Source organism: Staurois parvus, unplaced genomic scaffold, assembly GCF_062004578.1.
Source record: "Staurois parvus isolate SC_StPar_1 unplaced genomic scaffold, SC_StPar_1.0 ptg000176l, whole genome shotgun sequence".
Classification (NCBI taxonomy): domain Eukaryota; kingdom Metazoa; phylum Chordata; class Amphibia; order Anura; family Ranidae; genus Staurois; species Staurois parvus.
The window spans coordinates 1,245,317-1,267,654 of NW_028317972.1; the positions used below are offsets into that span (position 1 = coordinate 1,245,317).

The 22,338-nt window shown below is 42.1% G+C and overlaps 1 protein-coding gene across 1 annotated transcript; it reads right to left on the reverse strand.

The window, feature by feature from the left end:
* Window positions 1-14,809: 14,809 nt before the first annotated feature.
* DNLZ (DNL-type zinc finger) lies at window positions 14,810-21,774 on the reverse strand. Its single transcript, XM_089677030.1, has 3 exons — window positions 21,479-21,774; window positions 17,387-17,526; window positions 14,810-16,178 (listed from the first exon to the last, which is right to left on the reverse strand). Exons 1-3 carry the CDS (start codon window positions 21,701-21,703, stop codon window positions 16,007-16,009), a joined length of 537 nt encoding a protein of 178 aa, XP_089533156.1. The 5' UTR covers window positions 21,704-21,774; the 3' UTR covers window positions 14,810-16,006.
* Between the last annotated feature and the right edge of the window lie 564 nt (window positions 21,775-22,338).

The following is a 22,338-nucleotide window of genomic DNA, read 5'->3' on the forward strand; positions in this document are numbered from 1 at the left end:
CCGAGGCTACCTTCGCATTTTTTTTCCAAACTGCTGAGGTATCTTCCGCAAATGAAAACCTCCTTTTGTGGGATCTGGAAAAAATGGCTTCTATTCAGAATCCTGCCATTCCTTGTTTACTATATCTGAGATAGCTGAATGAACAGGGAAAGATCTACTATTTGGCCAGAACAGAAAAGCCACCTAAGAACTGACCTAACAGCCTAACAAAACACCACAGCATCAAAACCTGTGAACCACCTCCCAGCCATAAACGCCACACCACTTGTGCACTGACCCTATTCAGTAGGATCTAGTGAACAGACAGGCCCCTCAGCCACCAGGGGGAATTCCCACAGTGAAACACCACAACACAAGCACAGTGAAACACAGTGCAAACACAAAATGACATCAGCAAATGACAGCCCACAGGAAGCCCCTTTCCTACCTGGGCTTGGTCTCTGCCTATCCCCAGAACTGCAACTCCTGGTACCTCCATTTGCAGAGTATGCAGTGGTCCATGGCTGTGGATTCTGATCCTGACATCCTAAAACGCTGCTGCGCCGGCCTGGGATCGGAAATTGGCACCGTATAGAATCCATCCCCTCTGCCTAGTTTCCAGTGGCTGGAACTGAAGCCGCATGCCCAGCCAGAAGCTCTTCCCCCACCCGCAAATTACATCACAGGCATACCCAGATGCTGCTGCACATCAAAAAACATGACCGCCACCATGCAGACACAACAGGGGACTGCAACCTGTCGGCAGTACTGGCTCTCCCCGATCACTGAAGGGGGGTAGAGGAGTCTTGAACAGTGACTGGAGGACCCCTGCTGCTCAACAAAAAGGTTAGATGGAGACCTCTCTCAAAGGAAAGGAAACTTTTCTCAGTAGGATATTGTGGGGGTGAAATGTTTTCGAAAAAGAGAAAAAAAATCTTCTCTGGTTAAGTCCAGTCCCTATATAGGACAGGTTGTATTGGCAAATGGGCCACAAAAGACTTGGTTGGTTTAGGGCATTTAAGTGACCCCATACTGGGTGAACTCCAATGCTAAGCAAGAGAGTACAATATTAAGTATAGCTATAGTATTTAGAGTGGATGAAATCTCAGTAGTAGGAGTGTCTTCCGTATCTGATGCCTTACAGGGTGAGGGATCCTGCTCTTTCCTAGATAGCTACCTCCTCCTCAAAGGACTATGTCTGGCTCAGAGGTGAAATCAAAAGACTGAGTAAGGAAGGTAAGCTGGAGGGGCAAGGTTATAACCAATACTTTCTATAGCATGGGTATTGACTTAAAATTTATGGATGTCTGATCAGTAAAATTTTCTCCCAGTAGAGGTCAGAATTGCATATTTGTGCAATGTCTCAAATCCTTCCCAACTCAGCTCCCTCATTTTATAGCACATTCCTATTCATACATCAGTGTCGTCAGTCGCCCCCACATCACAGTCACCCACTTCACATCAGTTTACCCTTCTCATCCACTCTTCCCCACAGCACTGTCTCCCCTTTACATCAACCCCCACAGCACTGCCCCCCTTAAATCACCCTCCACAGCACTGCCCCCCTTCACATCGCACTGCCCACAGCACTGGTTCACTTCAAATCCCCCACAGCACTACCCTCTTGACATCCCCCCACAGCACTGCTCCCCTTTACATCTCCCTCTCACCTCCACAGCACTGGTCTCCCTTGCATCTTTCCCCCCCACTGCACTTGCCCCCCACCTCCTTTACATCTCCCCTTCACATCACCTCTCAAAGCAATACTCCCCTTTACATTACCCTCCCCCTGCAGCACTGCTCCCCTTTCTCATCACCCACCACCACAATAATGTGTTCTGCCCCCTTCACATCTGCTGCCCCCTTCAAATCACCTCCCTACACACACAGCACCACCCCCTTCATGTCACCTCCTGCCTCCACCCCCTTTCACAGTCATGTCCTCTTGCCTACCTTGCGCCAAGCAGAGAGCAGCTGAGAGGCACAGCAGCACTGGATGGAGGGAGAAAGCAGTAGGCTGCCAAAATTTACTTTACCTATTAACAAGCTGGTGATTGGTTGTTGGACCTTCTGGTGTCCTAGCAACCAATCACACGCTAGGTAATCTGGAAAGTTAACTCGTGCAGCTCCCGCCCTTCATCCAGTGAGGCTGTGCCTCCTGTGTGCTCTCTGTTCATTGCTATCCCCTGCCTCCCACTCTTCGCGCTGCCTTGCGACTGATAGTGGTAGAGGTCAGGGAAAGGAAAGCTCCCAAATGGCGTGACCACGGGTCCGGATGGGACAGCGTCTTGGTCTGGATCTGGACTGTGGTCTGCCATTTAGTGATGCCTGGTCTATAGCCTCAAAAAGGCCTGAAATTCTGCCCATGATATGACATTGTGGCAGAAAATTCCTCTCTAAATATAAAAGAGGAGATTGGAGTGGCTGGAAGACCAGCCAAAGAACCAAAGGAAGGCAGGGTGTCAGAAGAAAGTCTATTAGGGCCCTGAACAGAGGAACTACTACCTCCAATTTGACTAAAAGTTGAGCCTGACCTAGAAAGTCCATCTGACCAGTTTTCCCTTTCCTTGTGATTTGCCATAACAGTGAATATTGTCCCCAGAGTGTTATTCACAACACTGCAATGAAAAGAGAGAAATGCCTTGCTCCCAATCACCTGTAGTCCACAGCAACCCAGGTATCACGATTCTCATTGCCTATGTGCCTGCAGTGAGGAGAAAACCAGGAGATGCTGCCAACTCATGGACTATGTCTCCAAGAGGAAGAGGCGCGGCCAAGCAGGCAAAGAAATTCCGCAGAGCACTCTGGCTCATGTAGGAGCAGAAGACATAAGTCTACACAGATGCACTATGCATCACTACTAGGGGACCATGCACAGGCTTAAAAGGCACCCCATAAGCATAACTAAGGGAATAATTGGCGACATTAAGAAAAGAAAAAAAAAAAGTCTGTTAACCTCTCTACAAGAACCAATAATCAGTCAATAGTTTTGCTGCACACCCAGAGTTTTAGCATAAAAGAACCTAGGGATGTTAATGTTTAGAGGGCTTATGCCTTTACACACCTATTCAAATACACACATTGTACACAATTAGCTGCATTTTAGATCAGTAAAAAACACTGTGCTGAGCTTTTTCAAGTGGCAGTGTGGAAGAGGCCTTAATCAGATTTCCTCTAAGGCTAGGTTCACATAAGTGCAGGCTGCAGGAAGGCATGTAAATGGACGCCTTCCTGAACCCACAGAAGAAAATTCAATGCAGTTTAGTTAATCCTAATGGCAACCCCACACACTGGGGAACCAGAATGCACTATGCCATTTCCTTGCGGCTGCATTTTCTGAAAAAGTGCAGGGACCTTTTCCCTGCATTTTCAGCAAATATGGCAGCCCATTCAAATAAATGGGCTGCTGTGCTCAAGCAAACGTGACCGCAGGAAAACTGTGTAGATGTGACCCGGGTCTAACAGTTATCAGAAATGACTGACCCAAAAGGATCAACTTTTTACATTGTCCAAATTCCAGATTCTTCCATGTAAAAGAAAAGAAACATGGGAAAAGGATGTATGAAGACGGAGTATTCCCACAATTTCACAAAGAGCTAAATGGGAAGAGATCTGCTATACCTAAAGGAGGATAAGTAATAGAATTCTTGGCTGAGCAGGGACTGTGAGAAAAACTAGGACAATGGCTCTTTTAGAGAAGTTCTTCAGGGCATTCCACAATGGAGAAGCTAAGAAATTAACTTTGGACTTAGGTAGGCATATCCATGAGTGCTGTGGGTAGGGTGTAAATCAAGAGTTCAAATAAGTCAGGCTATCACAGGACAACAGAGTAGTGAAAACTGATCCCTGTTATTAGAAGTAATAAAATCCTTCAAAAGGGATAGGGCCTGAGAAAAGTAAAGCATCTCAATGAGTACAGCTAAGTATTATGAAAAAAGGAGGTCTCTGTTGCAGAGGAAATCATACTACCCTCATGGATAGATTTCTATTAACGTAGGAATCAGAGATCTCAGTAAGCCAAGAACTAAAACAATCAAAAAAAAAAAAAAAAAAACCTGGAGCTCAATAATGCCCAAAGCGGAAAAAGATCCATCAAGAATATTGGCACTGATGAACAAAACACAGATATGGGAGTTCTTTAAAAAGACTGTATATAAACACTGCAAAATATATTCCCATGGGCAACAAGTTTAAAAGGCTAAAAATCAAACTTATGTGGCTTACGGCCAAAGTTAAAAAGGCTATAGATAACAAGAAAAGAGCTTTTATTCAATATAAAAATGAAGGAGCACTATCATCGTTTAAACATTACAAAGAATAAAACAGAATATGCAAAGAGGAAATAAAGGCAGCAAAAATTGAAAACGAACGACAGATTGCAAATGATAGCAGGACCAACCCCCAAAAAAAATTCTTCAAATATATTAATAGTAAAATGGTTCGGTCCGAGCATGTAGGCCCTTTACAAAATAATCTAGAGTGGGTGACTGGGGATAAAGAGAAGGCAAATTTATTTAATAAATTCTTCAGCTCTGTGTATACAAAGGAGTATGGGGGAGCTCTTGTCCATAATGGGCATGGTATTGACAGCTCCAGATGATCCACATTGGCTCACAATTGATACGATCCAAAAATATTTAGACAGTACAAAGGTGAATAAAGCACTTGGACCAGATGGCATACACCCACGGGTCCTTAAAGAATTGAGCTGTCATTTCAAACACATTGTTTCTAATTTTTAGGGACTCTTTAATGACTGGCATAGTACCACTGGATTCGCATAAGGCCAATGTGGTGCCAATATTTAAAAAGGGATAAAAATCTTTACCAAGTAATTATATACCTGTTAGTTTAACTTCTATAGTTGGGAAGATACTGGAGAGTTTAATAAAAGATCACATAGATGAGTTCTTACTGGAAAAAAATATTTTAAAGCAACAGACAGCATGGATTCATGAAATACAGAAGTTGTCAAACAAATCTGATTTCTTTTTATGAGGGGGTGAGCAAAACCTTGGACAGAGGAGTGGCGGTGGACGTGGTATACTTGGATTTTGCAAAAGCATTTGGCACAGTTCCCCACACACATCTAATGTGTAAGGTAAAGTCTATGTGCTTGGAAAAATCTGTATGTAAATGGATAGAAAACTGGCTAAAAGATCGTATTCAGACAGTAGTGGTTAATGATTCATACTCTGTATGGTCTGGAGTCATCAGTGGTGTACCCCAGGGTTCAGTGTTGGGACCCTTACTTTTTAATATATTTACAAACGATATAGGGTCTGAGATTAAAAATCCCATTTCAGTCTTTGCAGATGACACCAAGCTGTGCAGTGGAATAACATCCTTACAGGATGTCTTCAACTTACAAGCCGACCTCAATGCACTGTTTAATTGGGCAACTATGTAAGAAATGAGGTTTAATGTTGATAAATGTAAGGTTCTGCACTTGGGGGTTAAGAATATGCATGCATTATACATACTAGGGGGAGTACAACTGGGGGAATCAATGGTGGAGAAGGATCTGGGGGTTCTTGTAGATCAAAAGCTTAATAATGGCATGCAATGCCAAGTTGCGGTTTCGAAAGTGAGCAATATGTTCTCTTGTATTAAAAGAGGTATAGACTCCGGAGAGAGATATCATATTACCCCTGTACAAATCATTAGTAAGACCTCATCTGGAATATGCAGTTTAGTTTTGGGCACCAATTCACAAAAAGAACATTGGGGAACTGGAGAAAGTACAGAGAAGGGCAACTAAACTGATATGAGGCATGGAAGAGATCAGCTATGAGGAAAGATTAGAGGAACTGAATTTATTCTCTCTTGAGAAGAGGAGATTAAGGGGGGATATGATCAACATGTATAAATACATCAGTGGTTCATATAGTGAACTTGGTGTAGAGTTATTCACCCTGAGGTCATCACAGAGGACAAGTGGGCACTCTTTACGTGTGGAGGAAAAGAAATTTAATCTCCAAAACACGGAAAGGTTTCTTCACAGTGAGAGCTGTGAAAATGTGGAATAGACTCCCTCAAGAGTTGGTTCTGGCCAGCAAAGTGGATTGCTTCAAAAAAGGCCTGGATTATTTCCTAGATACACAGAATATAACTGGATACTAACATTTATAGGTAAAGTTGATCCAGGGAATATCCAATTGCCTCTCGGGGGATCAGGCAGGAATTTTTTTCCCCAGCAGGTGCAAATTTTTTTTTTTCCCTTCCTCTGGATCAACTGTGGGTATAGGATAACTTTTTTTTTTTTCTATGGTTGAACTATGTAAGAAAAAGATACAGAGTGGAGTTACAAGTGAAAACTCGATACTCCAAATCGATAGGGGTTAAAAGGAGCTACCTCAATCTGGTAGTCAGTGGGAGAAGGGGCCTATTACTTATGTGATCATTGTAAAACAATACTCCATAAAAGGTGATTGCAAGCTCAAATTAAAAACAAAAACACACCACAGCAACAAACATGTTTGCGGCACCAAACCTCTTCTTCTTGGGTCTCTCGCTGGTGCTCCTGGCTCCTCCTCTTCTCTGTGTGCCACCATAGGATGCTGCTTCCCACCATGGAATGCCTGTGGGCTTAATCCCAAGCGGTGTTGACTGTGTCCATAGACATAAACCAGCGCAGCTCAAACCCACCCCTGCTCCCTTGTGACAGGATATGACTGATGGCAGCAGGGGCCAATGGGGGGGGGGGGGGGCGGTGAGAGGAAGATACTTTTAATTAAACATATTTCACCTTAATGCAAGAAATTCAATAAAAAAGGTAAAAAAATATTTAGGATATAGAGCCACTTTAAATTGGTTGTCAGGGGAAAGAATACTCCTTACAGTATTGGTCAGTGGGAAAAATTTCTCCTTTACATATAGCTATAAAGATAATAGGTTTCAGTGGTTACTTATCTGAGAGGCAGAAATTGCTCATTGCCCAAGGAATCCCTAGCAAAAGCCTGGGGTTTCTTCTGAACTCTGGTTGAAAAAAGCTGAATTACACTTCAGCACCAGCAACTGTTACTATTACCAATTTGAGAGTAACAGCACCACCGAGTGGCGATCCTAGGCCACTGTAGAACATACTTCTGATTAGTAAAAATATACTGTATGTTGCACCCGTATTGTAATCCTCAAATGTGGTGGTGGCTGAAATAATTTTCTTTTTTTTCCTGGTAATTTTCATTTGGCATTCCTGCCAGTAACACAATACCTGTCTTAGGGTGATAAGGCTTACTCACTGTGCTGTATCTATAGGACAGCATCAGTCACTCAAAGATGTTCTCCTGATTTGGACTACAAACATTCCCCCCCCTTCAGAACTTAGAATTGAGGGGTTCTGTAATTGTCAGAGACAGCTACAGAGGATATAAAAAGTCTACACACCCCTGTTAAAATGTCAGGTTTCTGTGATGTAAAAAAATGAGACAAAGATAAATCGTTTGAGAACTTTTTCCACCTATAATGTGACCTGTAAACTGTACAACTCAATTGAAAAACAAACGTAAACAAACTGAAATCTTTTTTTTTTGGGGGGGGGGGGGCAGTAAACATAAAAAACTAAAATAATGTGGTTGCATAAGTGTGCACACCCTCTTATAACTGGGAATGTAGCTATGTTCATAATTAAGCAATCACATTCAAAATCATGTTAAATAGGAGTCAGTACACACCTGCCATTATTTAACGTGCCTCTGATTAACCCCAAATAAAGTTCAGCTGTTCTAGTAGGTATTTCCTGACATTTTCTTGGTCGCATCCTACAGCAAAAGCCATTGTCTGCAGAGAGCTTCCAAAGCCTCAGAGGGATCTCATTGATAAAAAGGTATCATTCAAGAGAAGAGTACAAAGGAATTTCCAAGGAATTAGATATACCATGGAACACAGTGAAGACAGTCATCATCAAGTGGAGAAAATATGGCACAACAGTGACATTACCAAGAACAGGATGTCCTTCCAAAATTAATAAAAAGTCAAAAAGAAAACTGGTCTGGGAGGCTGCCAAGAGGCCTACAGCAACATTAAAGTAGCTTCCGGAATATCTAACAAGTACTGGCTGTGTGGTACATGTGACAGCAATCTCCCATATTCTTCATATGTCTGGGCTATGGGGTAGAGTGGCAAGACGATAGCCTTTTTTTATGAAGTAAAAAAATCCAAGCCCGGTACATTTTGCAAAAACACATCTGAAGTCTCCCAAAAGCATGTGGGAAAATGTGTTGTGGTCTGAGGAAACCAAGGTTGAACTTTTTGGCCATAATTCCAAAAGATATGTTTGGCGCAAAACAATACTGCACCATCACCAAAAGAACACCATACCCACAGTGAAGCATGGTGGTGGCAACATGCTTTGGGGCTGTTTTTTTCAGCTGGAACTGGGGCCTTAGTCAAGGTAGAGGGAATTATGAACAGCTCAAAATACCAGTCAATATTGGAACAAAACCTTCGAGCTTCTGCTAGAAAAGCTGAACATGAAGAGGAACTTCATCTTTCAGCATGACAATGGCCCAAAGCATACATCCAAATCAACAAAGGAATGGCTTCACCAGAAGAAGATTAAAGTTTTGGAATGGCCCAGCTAGATTAAAGTATTAGTTTAAGGGTATTCAACCATATTATTTTAGTTTTTTATTTTTACTTCCCTCTTTCTAAAAGATTTCAGTTTGTTGTTCAACTGAGTTATACAGTTTATAGGTTACATTAAAGGTGGAAAAAGTTCTGAAACAATTCATCTTTGTCTAGTTGTTTTACATCACAGAAACTTGACATTTCAACAGGGGTGTGTAGACTTTTATATCCACTGTAGGCATAATGTATCTGCTAACAGCTGGTGGACAGCACAGGAAATTAGCAGCCAACAGATTTCCAGCAGGAGCAGTAGGTATAATTTTTGTACTGTCAAACCGATATAACTAAACACTTTCAAAAGTTTTTTTAACAGACCAAAATGGAAGTTCATAATTAGCATTTACATGCACTTTATGTCAGACATGGGACAGTTAATCTACTTTTGTCAGGTTAATGAACTTTGCCTTGCAGAATTAGCCCCATTGTATGTGTGACTCAATTACATTACTCAGTGTAAAAAAACATTAATGTGCTAATAAAATTATATATAATAAATTATATATAAATTATGTTGATACAAAAATATATATATAAAATTATGAGTCCAGTGAAAAAACAAAGTGACAAAAAATCAGAAAAATCCCAGAAAATATATATATATATATATATAATTAAAGTCCCGTGACAAAATTAATCAAATTAATTTATAATATATTTTCCATTTGATTCTTCCGTGTTACGGATCCCTTCACCATCCACCAGTGCAGAAATCAACATTAAGACGCACTTCCGGTTGCCTGGTCCGTCGCCTGACGTCATTTCCGGTGAGTGGAGCGCACGCCGAGTGGTGCGTTCCAAGGGGCCATCTTAGTCTAAGGAGAAGAGTCTGTAGCTGAGGTCTGCCATCCTGCTGCACACTAAACTGTGGGGTTTACACTGAGTAATGTAATTGATCATGTGGGTTTGCGCTGGTTTTCATTGTTAAAAGTTTTTGGTCTTTTGTACCTGTGCACAGCTGCATCTCACGGGGTTTTGTATGGTAAATAGGAAGTCCTGAGCGCTGAGGTTTTGTTTTTTTACATATGTGTGACTCAAGACTACAGAGTGATGCTGCAAGATTACCAGCTTTCAAAAGAGGTTGTTGAATCATAGTAGCAGTGCCTTTTTTTTTTTTTTTTTTTTTTTTTTTTTAAAAGACAGAGCTGACAGATGAACTACGAATGGATCCAGATAATTTTCCAGAGCGCTAAGAAAACAAAGCATGTGGAGTACAATAATACGTGGGGAGGGGTCTGAGGACAGGAGTGTGAAGGGGAGGAAACTTATGGGGAGGGACTGTGATGTGAAGGTGGGGCTACGGACGAGGATATAAGATTGGGATTAGATGCTCGGTTTAGATCTGTACATGCGCGTTTGCACCAACACATCATAGGTAGGGCAGCCCATTCATTTTACTGGGCTGCCCTTACCTGCAAGATTTTTTGTTTGTAAGATCATGCTGCAGCACCATGTGGATCAGCACACACACAAAAATGTGCTGTAGGTGCCGACGTGTGGGGGTGCCATTGTATATTAAAGAATTTCTCTGCAGTTCGGGAACGCATGTGATTTTGCCACGTTCCCCAGCTAGAGATGTGAACCTAGCCTAAGAGGAGAGGGGGGCTATGACATGAAGGATCTGAGTCATCGCACGAACAAACAATTCAGAAGAATATTTTATTGACTGGATTTCCATGAATTTGAATTCAATACCCCTGTTGTACAAGCTAGTTAGCATTGGACTTAGAATAGGGATGGGAACAAATTTAAGATTAGATAGATTTGGCTTAGAATTCCACTTTAAAGCTTTTTTTTTTTTTTTCTTTTAACACTTTCTTCTAATGGAAGCAGCTTCTTATGACTGGTTGATAGCGAATATTGTACCTATCTACAGGAAGAATACTTCATATGAAACTGAGAATTATGGGACAAGAAGCTTAAACAGATACAGTAGTAACGTTAAAGGTAAAAAAAAGAATAATCATTCAAACACACAATTTGCTGGACCCAATGCAACACGGCTTTAGTCAGAGCAGATTGTGTCAGACTAATCCTATTTATATATTTATTATTTTACACAAATGTTTGTGGGGCAGGGTGGTACTGCGACATAGCCTCTTTTAGCCCTCATGCACACTGGACATCAAAAACGCCACTTTAAAGGGTGTTTGACAATTTTTTTCAGCCTCTAAACACCCTTCCATGTCAGCCTATGTATCCATTCACACATAGGCATTTAGAAACTGGAGTGTTTAGAGGCAGAAAACAAATCATCAGTTGCACATTCAGGAAAGGAGCAATTTGACAGAAAAACACCAAAGACAGCTAAATACTAGGCACATTTAGCACCTGATCCATTTCAATGGCCAGAATATTGGCCAGTGGAATGAATGAACGCCCAAACATTTGACATGCCTAAACACATTTAACAAACATGGAAGCAGTGTTCAGAAAAGCTTGGCATATGCCCAGTGTGCACAAAGACTTAATTTCAGAAAAACATTTGATACAGATCTACTAATGTTCTCGTTAAAATGTGTTCGGCTACATTCATACAGCAGTTCAGCTGCAGATAGTTTGCGGTGTTCAGTGTGCTAAATGCCGCTTCTGCTATGGTTGCATACAAATTGGCCTGTGTGCAGTTTGTGTGGTCAGACCTCCGCAGAAACGCTGACCCTGAATGCACACTGGCTGTGTCCAGGTTCAGTTGTAGACTGTGTTCATTGCTCAGAGTACAAATCTGACAGCTGCAGTTGTTCGCATAGTGTGTGCAAGCAGTATTTACAACCTCTGGAAAGAATCTCCAGATCCTTGCCATCGGCTGCCCCTGCCACAGAGAAAATGTAAGGCTGTAGCATATCAAGCTAGGACTTAACCCCTTGTTGGTTCAGTAGACATACAGATTGCTAAAGGGTAGATATTAGTGTTGTACTTGCAGCTCATTTGGAAATGAAACAGTTACTAGTAGTGTACCATAAGGCTGTATGCTAGGTCCTACTCTGTTTAATCTGTTTGTAAGTGATATAACTGAACCTTTGGTGTGTAAAGTATTCCATTTTGCTTATGACACAACAGAACGTAAAGTGGGTTTATGTTCCTGGAGGTATTTAGCATTGCTGGAAAATAGTCAAAGCAGTGAAGACTCCAGTTCATTATTGCTCCTAAATGTTAAAAAAAAAAAAAACCTTGGGGTATAGTACTAGCCAAAGCTTTAGATAAAAACATTATTGGCTTCTTATTTGAAAAGATTGCAAAATATATCAACAATGTGGCCAGACAATGAGGAATACAGTTCTGGGTGGCTTGAAGAGAGGGATCACCAGCAGGAAGAAAGGTCCTGACTCCACTGTATAGAACTTAGACCTCATGAACAGTACACTCCTGAAGAACCCACTTTAAAAAAAAAAAAAAATATTGAAAAGATCCAGAGCCTAGTAAGAAAACTTATGCAAAATCTAAAATGGATAAAAAAATATATATATAACAGAAGAGGCAGAAGGAACATCTATCTACAGCTTCAATAGGGAAAAAAAAAAAAAGGGTACATTACTGAAGCCTTTAAAAGGAGAAGTAGGGCCAAAGCTATTTTGGCTTTACTTCTATGGATTACAGGAGTGTAGTTGGTCCAGGTTCAGGAAAGATCCCAACTTTACAGTCAGGTTCCACCCAGATGCCCAGACTGGCAGCTAGCTTAGCCTCTTAGCAATCCTCTGAGTGTCTGAGCCAGTCACTCCCACTGCGCAACAGCCCAGCGCTCCAGTGAGTGCTGGAGGGGCAGACAGCCAGTAACTGACAGACTGCTCACTGAAGACTGAGACATAACCGATAAGGGGTCTTTGATCGCTCAGTTCTCAGTCTTAGAAGCGGCAGGGGACAGATGCAGCACAGCTAGAAGTTGATAGGGGAATCCCCCCCCCACCACTATTGTGTTCAGCCAGTGGGGAGCCTGCCCATACATGGATCAAATTTCGTCCGGCCCCTGATGAACCAGCCACGATTTGAGCCATCTATGGCCGGCTTCATATGGATATCGGAAACCTGAGGGAACACTGGGGAAGCGGACAAGCACTATAGTAGTCTGTGGCTCTACAGTGTTAGCCACAATCCTCTGGGCCTGCACAATGACCACAGGAGAAAGTTGCTCATTTGCCACTGCCACCATTCACAGAACACCATGACTTTTGTTTTGTTTTTTTTTAAAGTGGGGAGGAGGGGCAGTGTCATGACAAACTTTACTTCATGCAATCAGAGAATGCCGTGTATTAACTGAAAAAAAAAAAAAAAAATTACAAGAAGTTCTGCAACTGGAAGCAAACAAGAGTCCCCCTATGGTACCCTCAGGTATAAAATATGCATACTTACATTAGTCCAAACTAACCAATGTAAATATGAAATAAAAGATCACACCTGGAGATCAGCTTTAAATATGAGGCTGTGAAAAAAAACTCAAGGAGGGCAGTATTGTCACTATAAAGTTAAGCTCAAGAACACAGGGGAATGACATCAAACTGAGGAACCGTTCAGTTGTTACTTTTCCCAAACAGTACAGGGTACCGGAAACAGACTTCAGGTAGTGGTTAAACCAGTTACCAGTAAGTAGAATTCCGGGAATTTTTTTCGCCCGGGCCATGGGACTGTGCCCTCACTGCACTGGTTGAACGCGCGTTTTGTTCTAGGGGAGAGGACACCGAAGATATACTCACCAGACCCACAGATCCTCCCTGCACAAGACCAGTCCCTTTCACCTCCCCCCCCCCCGCATGGCCCAGAGGCCTTGTAAATGGACAGGAAAAGTCCACCAATGGACCATGGGGGGGGGGTTGGGACATGTTTTTCCATATGATCAGCGGGACAGGCGAGTATAAGCTTAGTCGTCACCTCTAGAAAAAAAAACAAGTAGCTGATCCATGCAGCCCCACTGCATGGTAAAAAAAAAAAAAAAAATCAATATATAAATTGACTGAAGTTCTGTTTTAAAAACACTTGAAATGTATCAGTGTGAAAGAGCCCTTAGGGTAATTTCACAAGGGAGGCATCCTAAAACAAAAAAAAAAAAAAAACTCATGAATTTGGAATCAGGTGACACCTGTTTGCACATCCCTCTCCGGTTCAGTTCACATTGCTTTTGCAGTAATCATGCTTAGGGCCATATGTATTCTAGGATGTACGTCCTAATCGCTGAATTTTTTAGTTCAGGAACACATACTGTACATTCCTAAGAACAAGTACCACTTGTTACAGCATCCTATTGCTACATATTTCAGCCCAAGATTTTGACAGGCTGTTGGTAGGAGACGGACGCTGCACCTGTACCTCATAGGAAACCAAAATGCAAGGAATTGATGCCAAGAGACCAAACTGCCCATATGCATGAGGCCTTAGTTGACAGCCTACTAAATTTATATGCCACAGTGATTTTTGTTTTACTAAAAATGTTTATTCAAAAGAGGTCCTCAAGCTGCTATTTTTTTATGGAACATATATATGTACTGTATTCAACCTCAAAACTAGTTTTCATTATGTTTGGACTCATGTCTTACGCATATAATTTCCTTAAATCACATCATTATTTGTGAATCTGCTGCAAAATATCTTACCTGGAGATCTTGCCAATAACAGCACTTCCTATTTCAAGCTAACAATGCTAGGATATGGCCTAAAATGTGCCTCTATCAGTCAGCTGTGTGTACGCGTTTAGTTGACCATTGGGCTGCCTATCAAGCACTAAGGCCTGCATTAATGGGCTTTGGGCTTGTGTGTATAGCATCAGTGTGAAAAGCTTCTGAGTTTGTGAGAAGCTATTCTAAAAAGGTATGAAAAAATTGTGGCACAAATGTAAATTATTCATGATTGCAAATCTATTGCTCTGCCCTGTATATACAAGCAAACACCATCAGAAACTCATATTGCTATCATTCACTTGCAGGCCATTGAACTTACAGAAGAACGGAAAATTAAGCCGTACATAAACTCTCTAGTTGGAACTTACGCAAGGCTGAGAACTGTGTCCTCAAACCATGTTACAACACTAAATGATCACCAGGTTCCTGCCCTGTCACAAGAGGTAGGAGAACGAGGCACATGCTCCTCCACATACTGAAGTTCCTGATATTTTTCTCACTCTCAGTGGCTAACTAAATAAATGAGAGAAGGGGAAGTTTTGTGGCACTGGGAAAGGCAAAGCACATGTTCTAACATCATGCAGAAAGACTTTTCAATCACACAATGCACAAAAATGTTTTTATTGCATACATTTAAAATAGTATTTCTAACATGCCATTAAATGATACATAAAAACTGCACACATAGAAAATGACAAATATACATCTCATAATTCTTTTTAAAAACTAGCTTTAAACCAGAACCTGCCCCCCTCACCTCTCTGCCCACCCTCACACTTATGTCTCCAGGGAGCTTAAAGAAGTAAAGGCATAAAACATTTTATCCCATCTTGGATAGAGTAAGGGAGAGTGATGACCTATCACTTTTTGTTTCCTCTCTATCTGGATGGGAAGCGAGAGGAAATCCCTTCTAAGTGAGGAAATCCCAGGATGTCACCAGAACTAGTGTCCTCATTGGAAGATTTCCCCACTAGCCGCCTTCTAGGCACAACCCAAAAACGTAGGATTTTTTTTTCTTTTTTAAGTTAAAACTGTCAGCAATCTATGCAATAGGCAGGGGCCGATTTTATAGTAGAAAGTGAGAAACAGAAAAGTATCTATCTGTGCATAGGCTGTGATCTGTAGCTGCATGGGGTTTATAGTATGGCCTCATTCACACGGTTGTACCAATACATACACCCATGAAATGGGGAGTCTTCTCCAGCGAGGGATGCACAGGTGTTCTGTGCAGGCAGCCTATTCAAATCAAAAGCAGGAGTGCAGCTGCATGGATGTCAAGGACATCCCCAACTGTGCATCTGTACAGAAAGACTGTTCTGATCTGAACATCAGTCCCATACAGATCTACAGTCAAGAATGATCTTTAAATCAGTGTAGCCTGTCACTAATTTGAAGAGACTACATGCACAGAACACCTGTGCATCACATGCAGGCGAAGTGGGTACTCCACACAGTTGTATGGATCAGTACACTTGTGTGCATGAGGCCTATATGTATCTTTTTTGCTTTCAGGTTCCAGTATGCTGCAGTAATACATTTTCTTGAAAAATGCATTAAAGAGGAATACCAACCAGAATAAAAGTAAACGTCCCACACAACTGCAACTCTGATAACAGCCAGGTTTTCTTTCCTGCATCCAAGTTAGGTTGGTATATAGAAAGCAGATTACCAACGGTCATCTACTCATGTGCTAGGAAATGGATTAATGGCATTCTCAAGAAGGCTGACCTCACTTTATAGAATCTTGTAAGAAACCATCTTTATCTACCATAAGGTAAGTTCTTAGGTCATCAACTGCATCATGTAACAGACTTATCTTCTGGGCTTGGGGGAAATGCCATTTTGTTGTCGTCTTCTGACTGATCTGGAACTTCTTCTCTTCTGCTGCTCTCAAGCAGCAGCTCTAGGGCGTCTTCTCCTACAACACGATGAACTTTTTCCCCCTTGGCTGCCAAGATTTCTTCAATATTCCTTCAGTGCAATAATACCAAAAACAACCCCAATCACAGAAAGCACTTTTTTTTTTTTTAAACAATGATGTTGTGTGTGTAATCATGGACATTTTATGTACTGTAATCATGGACATTTTTTAAAAATGATGTCCTCTAGCTGTTTTTACACATGGAATACAGTGTCTTAAAGTGACCCCAATGCTGGAAAGAGAAAAAAAAAAAAAAAAGCAAAAACAAAAACAGCCCCTGAAAAGGAAGTGATTTCATACTTACCTGATCAGCCAAATGTTCATAGAGTCTTCACTCTACTGCAGAACTATGCCACTCAAAAAATCTTCACACTTTGGGTGTATCCAAAGTTCCCTCTACAGGACACAATAGAAACGTAGGGTGTCAACAGGAGGAACCACAGACTGTGGCAGGGGAAGCTGGCATCTGAAATTCCTGGAAGTGTGTTGAATGTAAAAATCATTCAAATATTGTAGCTCTGCAGCAGAGCAAATATTTTATCAATGGGCATTGGACCAGGCAGTATAAAGTCTCTTCATTTACAGGTGAAAAGTAAAAAGCAAAAACTTCAAGGCTCAATTTGAAGTTTTCAAGTGCTGGAATATGTCCTAAGAAGGGTAGAACAAGCAGCAAGTATATAGCTTTGTGAGAGGCTCTTCAAAAAGTAAAGGCATACAGTCATCAAGTTCATGGGTCACCATATAAATACCTCTTCACTGCAACAGGTGCATTTGTTCTTAAAGAACACAATTTTCCTTTGAAAGATAAGGCAACAATAGGGCATCAGAAGCTGCCACCCCTGCCCCCACCACCACTTGCCGGTACAAAGCCTGGGTCTAATCCCTATGTAAGCCTTATGTCTGACATTACAGAAAGTTACTGGTATTACGCCACATTTTGGGCCTTGCAATTGACCTGTCAGGGCAACACAGTGCATCCTGGGAGGAAGGGTATGTGGTCATTTTCCAGAAGTAGCTGTGAGGAGATATTCTAACAATAAAATAACCAGAGTTACAGATTCTCTATAAATATTTCTTGCCATCACCAAGTTTAAGTTAAATATTTATAATGAGGTTTCAGAAGGGATGACAGTAAACCTATCAGTAGTTGGAATGGTATGCTGGGATTTTTAGTCACTGTGTATGTGGCATGGTGCTGCTTGCCCATGTACGCTGTAAACAATTTTAAAAATAAAGTAGAAATATCAGCACTATTTACCTTTTCCCTTCCAGGTCGGAGAACCAGCCCAAGTTGTCGGCGATGATGTGGTGGTTCTTGCAGCCAGGGCATTTCACGATCACCACTCCACTGTGATACGCCAACTTTGAGATTTTCTTCATAGACCTTGTTGAGCAAACCTGAAAAGAGCAGAAAAAAAAAATGGAGGTAAAGTATTGGCAAGGTACCATTTCTGGTAAATTATCACATTATCCATGCCAAGTAAATATATAAACTGCTGCAAGTAATCCATCTTCATTTGATCTGCTGATGTTGGAAGCAACAGTTTGTTAATATTTCCAGCACAGAGCACTGTGTTGGGCCAACATTAGCACTGAGGGTGGAGTCTGCCTCCACATGTAAATGGGGAGAGGCACCTACATTGTACCTAGTCAATGAAGACAAACATATTATACATACAACAATGGAAGGATCATAAATTACTACATATGGAAATAAGAATGTTAGTATTAAACTGACACTCCAAAAAATTGGGTGGAGTAGAAAACAAATTAAGTTGTATCAATGGTATTCCAGGCAATGAGCATGACAATTAAAGCTGAATTCCAGGCACCAAAACATATTTAAATATGTTCCTTTTTATATATATATATATATATACACATATATATACATATATATACATACATACATACATACATACATACATACATATATACATACATACACACACACACACATATATATACACATACACACACACATATATATACACATACACACACACATACACACTAAAAAAAATTAAAGGAACACTTTGTAATCAGAGTATAGCATCAAGTCAGTTAAACTCCTGGGATATTGATCTGGTCAGTTAAGTAGCAGAGGGAGTTGTTAATCAGTTTCAGCTGCATTGGTGTTAATGAAATTAACAACAGGCACACTAGATGGACAACAATGAGACGACCCCCAAAACAAGAATGCTTTTCCAGGTGGAGGCCACAGACATTTTTTTTATTTTCTGATCTCTTCTGACTGTTTTTCATTAGTTTTGCATTTGGCTAGGGTCAGCGTCACTACTGGTAGCATGAGGCGATACCTGGACCCTACAGAGGTTGCAGAGGCGGTCCAACTCCTCCAGGATGGCACATCAACACGTGCCATTTCCAGAAGGTTTGCAAAGGCATTATAGCATGTGCAGAGATATGGGGGGGGGGGGCACAGGCTCAACCGACCACAGGTTGCTTGCAGGGGAAAAGAAAAAAAAAAAAAAAAAAAAAACACAGGAGGGGGTGGAGACAAGACCAGTCACCATGCACAAGGAGAGAGAGCGCAGCAGTAACTGGTCTTCAGTACAGGAAGCCCTTGGACAGAGAATTGTGTACATTAGATTACTATACAGATCTAAAAGAAATACACAAAGCACATCAAGACTCAAATATTTACATAAGACATGCCTCCTGTAAATAGATATTTGCTTTTCCTGAGTTTCAGGGCCTGTTCACACCAAGTGCGGTAGAACTGCACTGAGCAGCTATTATTTATTTTTGTCAGGTACTTATATTGCGCCGTCAATTTACACAGCGCTTTACATATATATTGTACATTCACATCAGTCCCTAACCCTCAAGGAGCGTACAACCTAAGGACCCTAACTCACATTCATATACAAGGCCCAATTTAGACAGGATCCAATTAACCTACCAGCATGTCTTTGGAGTGTGGGAAGAAACCGGAGAACCCGGAGGAAACCCACGCAGGCACAGGGAGAACATGCAAACTCCAGGCAGGAGGTGTCGTGGCTGGGATTCGAACCAACGACCCTAGTACTGCCATTTAGCCACTGTGCTGCCCGTGCAGCTATTCCAGTGCAGTCCCACCACAAGGTAAAGCAAGATGCCTCATCTCCTACCAGTCTGTTTCACATCACAGTGTTGTGGTAGTGTGTGCTGAAAAAAAATACTGCATGCATTACTGGTTTTTTTTTTTCCAGTGCAGCACAGTCCATGGCCTTGCACTGCGGCCAATGGTACTTATTGAAATGTCACTGTGAAATTTCAATAAACATATACAGCACAATTTGCTGCGATCAGCACCACTATCATTCTGCAACCAAACAACTTAAGTGGCCCTCGATCCTCAAAAGTTGCTCTAGGGCAGCGGTCTCAAAACGTTCTAAGCAAAGGACCAGTATACTGTCCTGCTGGCTTTATGGGGGCCTGGGCTGCGGCCAGTGGGAGTAGAAAATACCTCGGGTACAACGCCCCATCATTGGTTTATATTAGAAGAATAGTGCCCTATTGATGGTGTCAGTAGGGGGAATGGTGCCCCATCATTGGTGTCAGTTGGTGAAATAGTGCCCCAAGGGCCAGGTAAAGGCAAACAGTCACAGTTTGGAGACCACTGCTCTAGGGCATCTGCTTTAGAAAAAGAGAAAAAAAAAAAAAAAAAAAGAGATATATATAAAATTCGGGGGTTCTAAGTACTTTTCTAGCAAAAAATACTGATTTGTGTTTAATTCTTGCCCGTCTGCAAGCAGCCCTATACTGATCATTACAGCTATAAATATAAGGGCCGTTCACACAAGCCTGAAGCCCAAATCGCTATTTGAGCTGCACAGCTGAGCGGCAGGGGGTGGCATGATACGCATTGTATTACATTACACAGCTACTTCTCCCCCTTTCTGAATGCATAAAGTGACGCTTCATTCATGTCAGTATACAGCATCATGGAGCGCAGTGACATGTTCTATAATATAGGCTCTTCTCTTCCTTGTCTGTAATTCCAGAATATCGCAGTGCTGTGGAACACCGTGTAACACTGCGCGCTGGTCTGACCAGGACATACCAAAAACGATTGTTTTGTGTTGGTCATTGCAGTTATGGTAACTGCACAGAGTGTAGAATGGGCCCTTACTGCAAGCGTACCACATTAACCCCGGGTTCACATTAGTGCGGTGCGATATATCGCATGTGATTCGCACAGGAACCGCACCGCATTCCTGTACAAATCACATGCGATTTGTGTGCGGTGTGATTGCAGCCATACATTTTATATGTCTCTATTCACACGCATCAAAAAGTTACAGGAGCCTTTTTTTGGGTCCGCAGTAGAATCGGATCACGTGGGTATACACACCTATGCGATTCTGAACATCGCACCACGTTTTGTGGCCTGCTTCCGGGGTGTTGTCGACTTAACATACACACCCACAGCAGTTCACATGAATGGGGTGCGATGCGGAACTGGCACAGAAAACACTGAATTCCGCACTGCATCAGTGTGAACCATGGCTGATACTACAAAGTGAAAGTCTATTGAATGCCGAAACATTTTCTAGCTTTGGGAGTGTGGAAGGGTTAGGCTACTTTCACACTGCTTAGTTGCAAAAAGACATGGGTGCGTTTATGCATTTTCCATTAATTTCAACAGGAAGGTGCGTTTTTGGTACTTTTTTTTTTTTTTTTTTAACCGCACCAAAACATGCAGCAAGCAGGACTTTGAAAAGCATAAGCACCCACAACTGACGAGTGTTTAGGGTTCCATAGGATTTGATGGTCATGCATTTTTCTTCAGCTTTTAATACAAAAGCGGATCAGTGTGAAAGCAGCCCTAGATCTGACGTCTGTCTGTTACCCCAAGCTGGCTATTCTGAGCACCACTGCACGAGCACAGAATGGTTTCATTGATCTGACTTGAGAGTCTAGCAATATCACCCTCCCCAAGGTGCTGAATGCTGTTGTGTCCTGGCTGGAGGGAGTCCCCTTCTCTATTGGCCCTGGTGAAGATTTTCACTTTAACAGAAAGGGAGGAGAAATGTAAAATACTAAGGTTGTCACCATAAGAGGAAGAAAGAAGTTGTTTTCCTTCAGCAACACCTATTTTGGTAACAAATACAGGATAATTCCTCTCAGTTCCCGTTGTCTCAAGAATAGGAAGTTGAGAAATCTCACCACTGGAGACACAAATGCTTCAAAATGGCGGATGCTACATGAAGTGCACCCTCCTATCCACTAGAGGCACCCTCAGGAGTATTCTTCTGACAGAAGCTTGTTTAACCCCTGGACACAAGGAGTCATGGCAGTGTGAGAAGTAACTAATAGTACAGTGAATGACGAGCCGTCTCCTCACCCGGCAGGTGTATATGAGCTGATAGTGGCTGGCCGGGGCGCCGCCCACACTTTGGTCACTGTACCGCTGGGCAGAGGTGTGGAGTGGGGCAATGTTTCCAGGCACATACAGGAAAGTCTGGGTGTGTGTGGCCCCTCTGGCCCCCGAGCTGCTTACGTGACCCGCCCTGAAACCACGCGGTCCCCTCAGGCGAGATAAGAGCCGCCAGCAGCGTGCTGCCAGCATGGTTCAGGAGTCTAGCGGCACAAGACCGGAAGTTAGTGTGCGGAAGATTGCTAAGGCCATCTTGCTCATGGGCACGGGAACCTTTCACTAGGTCTGTGAGGCGGGTGTTAATACGAAGAGAACAGCCAATCCGCTTGTCGCTGTCTTGGTTCCAGGCGGTTGATAAGTTATCAGCTTTTTGTTTACATATAGGGTTTACGTCACTTCTGATCCTGGAAACTGCTTTATTAAGTGGGCGGAACTAAAATAATGAGTTTACAAAGCACCAGCACCACCCCCTATGGGGAGTACCTCCTGTTCTTCGTGTGGTGTGTTACAAATGAAGCATTTACATTGCCTGTCATTGTCCAGAGCCTAGACCCTAGAACAATAGTAACCACTTGACCTCTGAAAGGTTTTAGCCCCTTCATGACCAGGGCATTTTTTTTCTTGTTATTCGGCACTGTGCTACTTTAACTGGCAATTGTGGAGTCATGCAGCACTGTACCCAAATTAAAGTTATATCATTTTTTTTCACTCAAACTGAACTTTCTTTTGGTGGTATGTAAGTTGTTACTATACCTAGGACCTTGCAGTCACTATACCTGGTCTCCCACAGTACATACAACTTGGAAATGCAATTATTGTAGTAAATA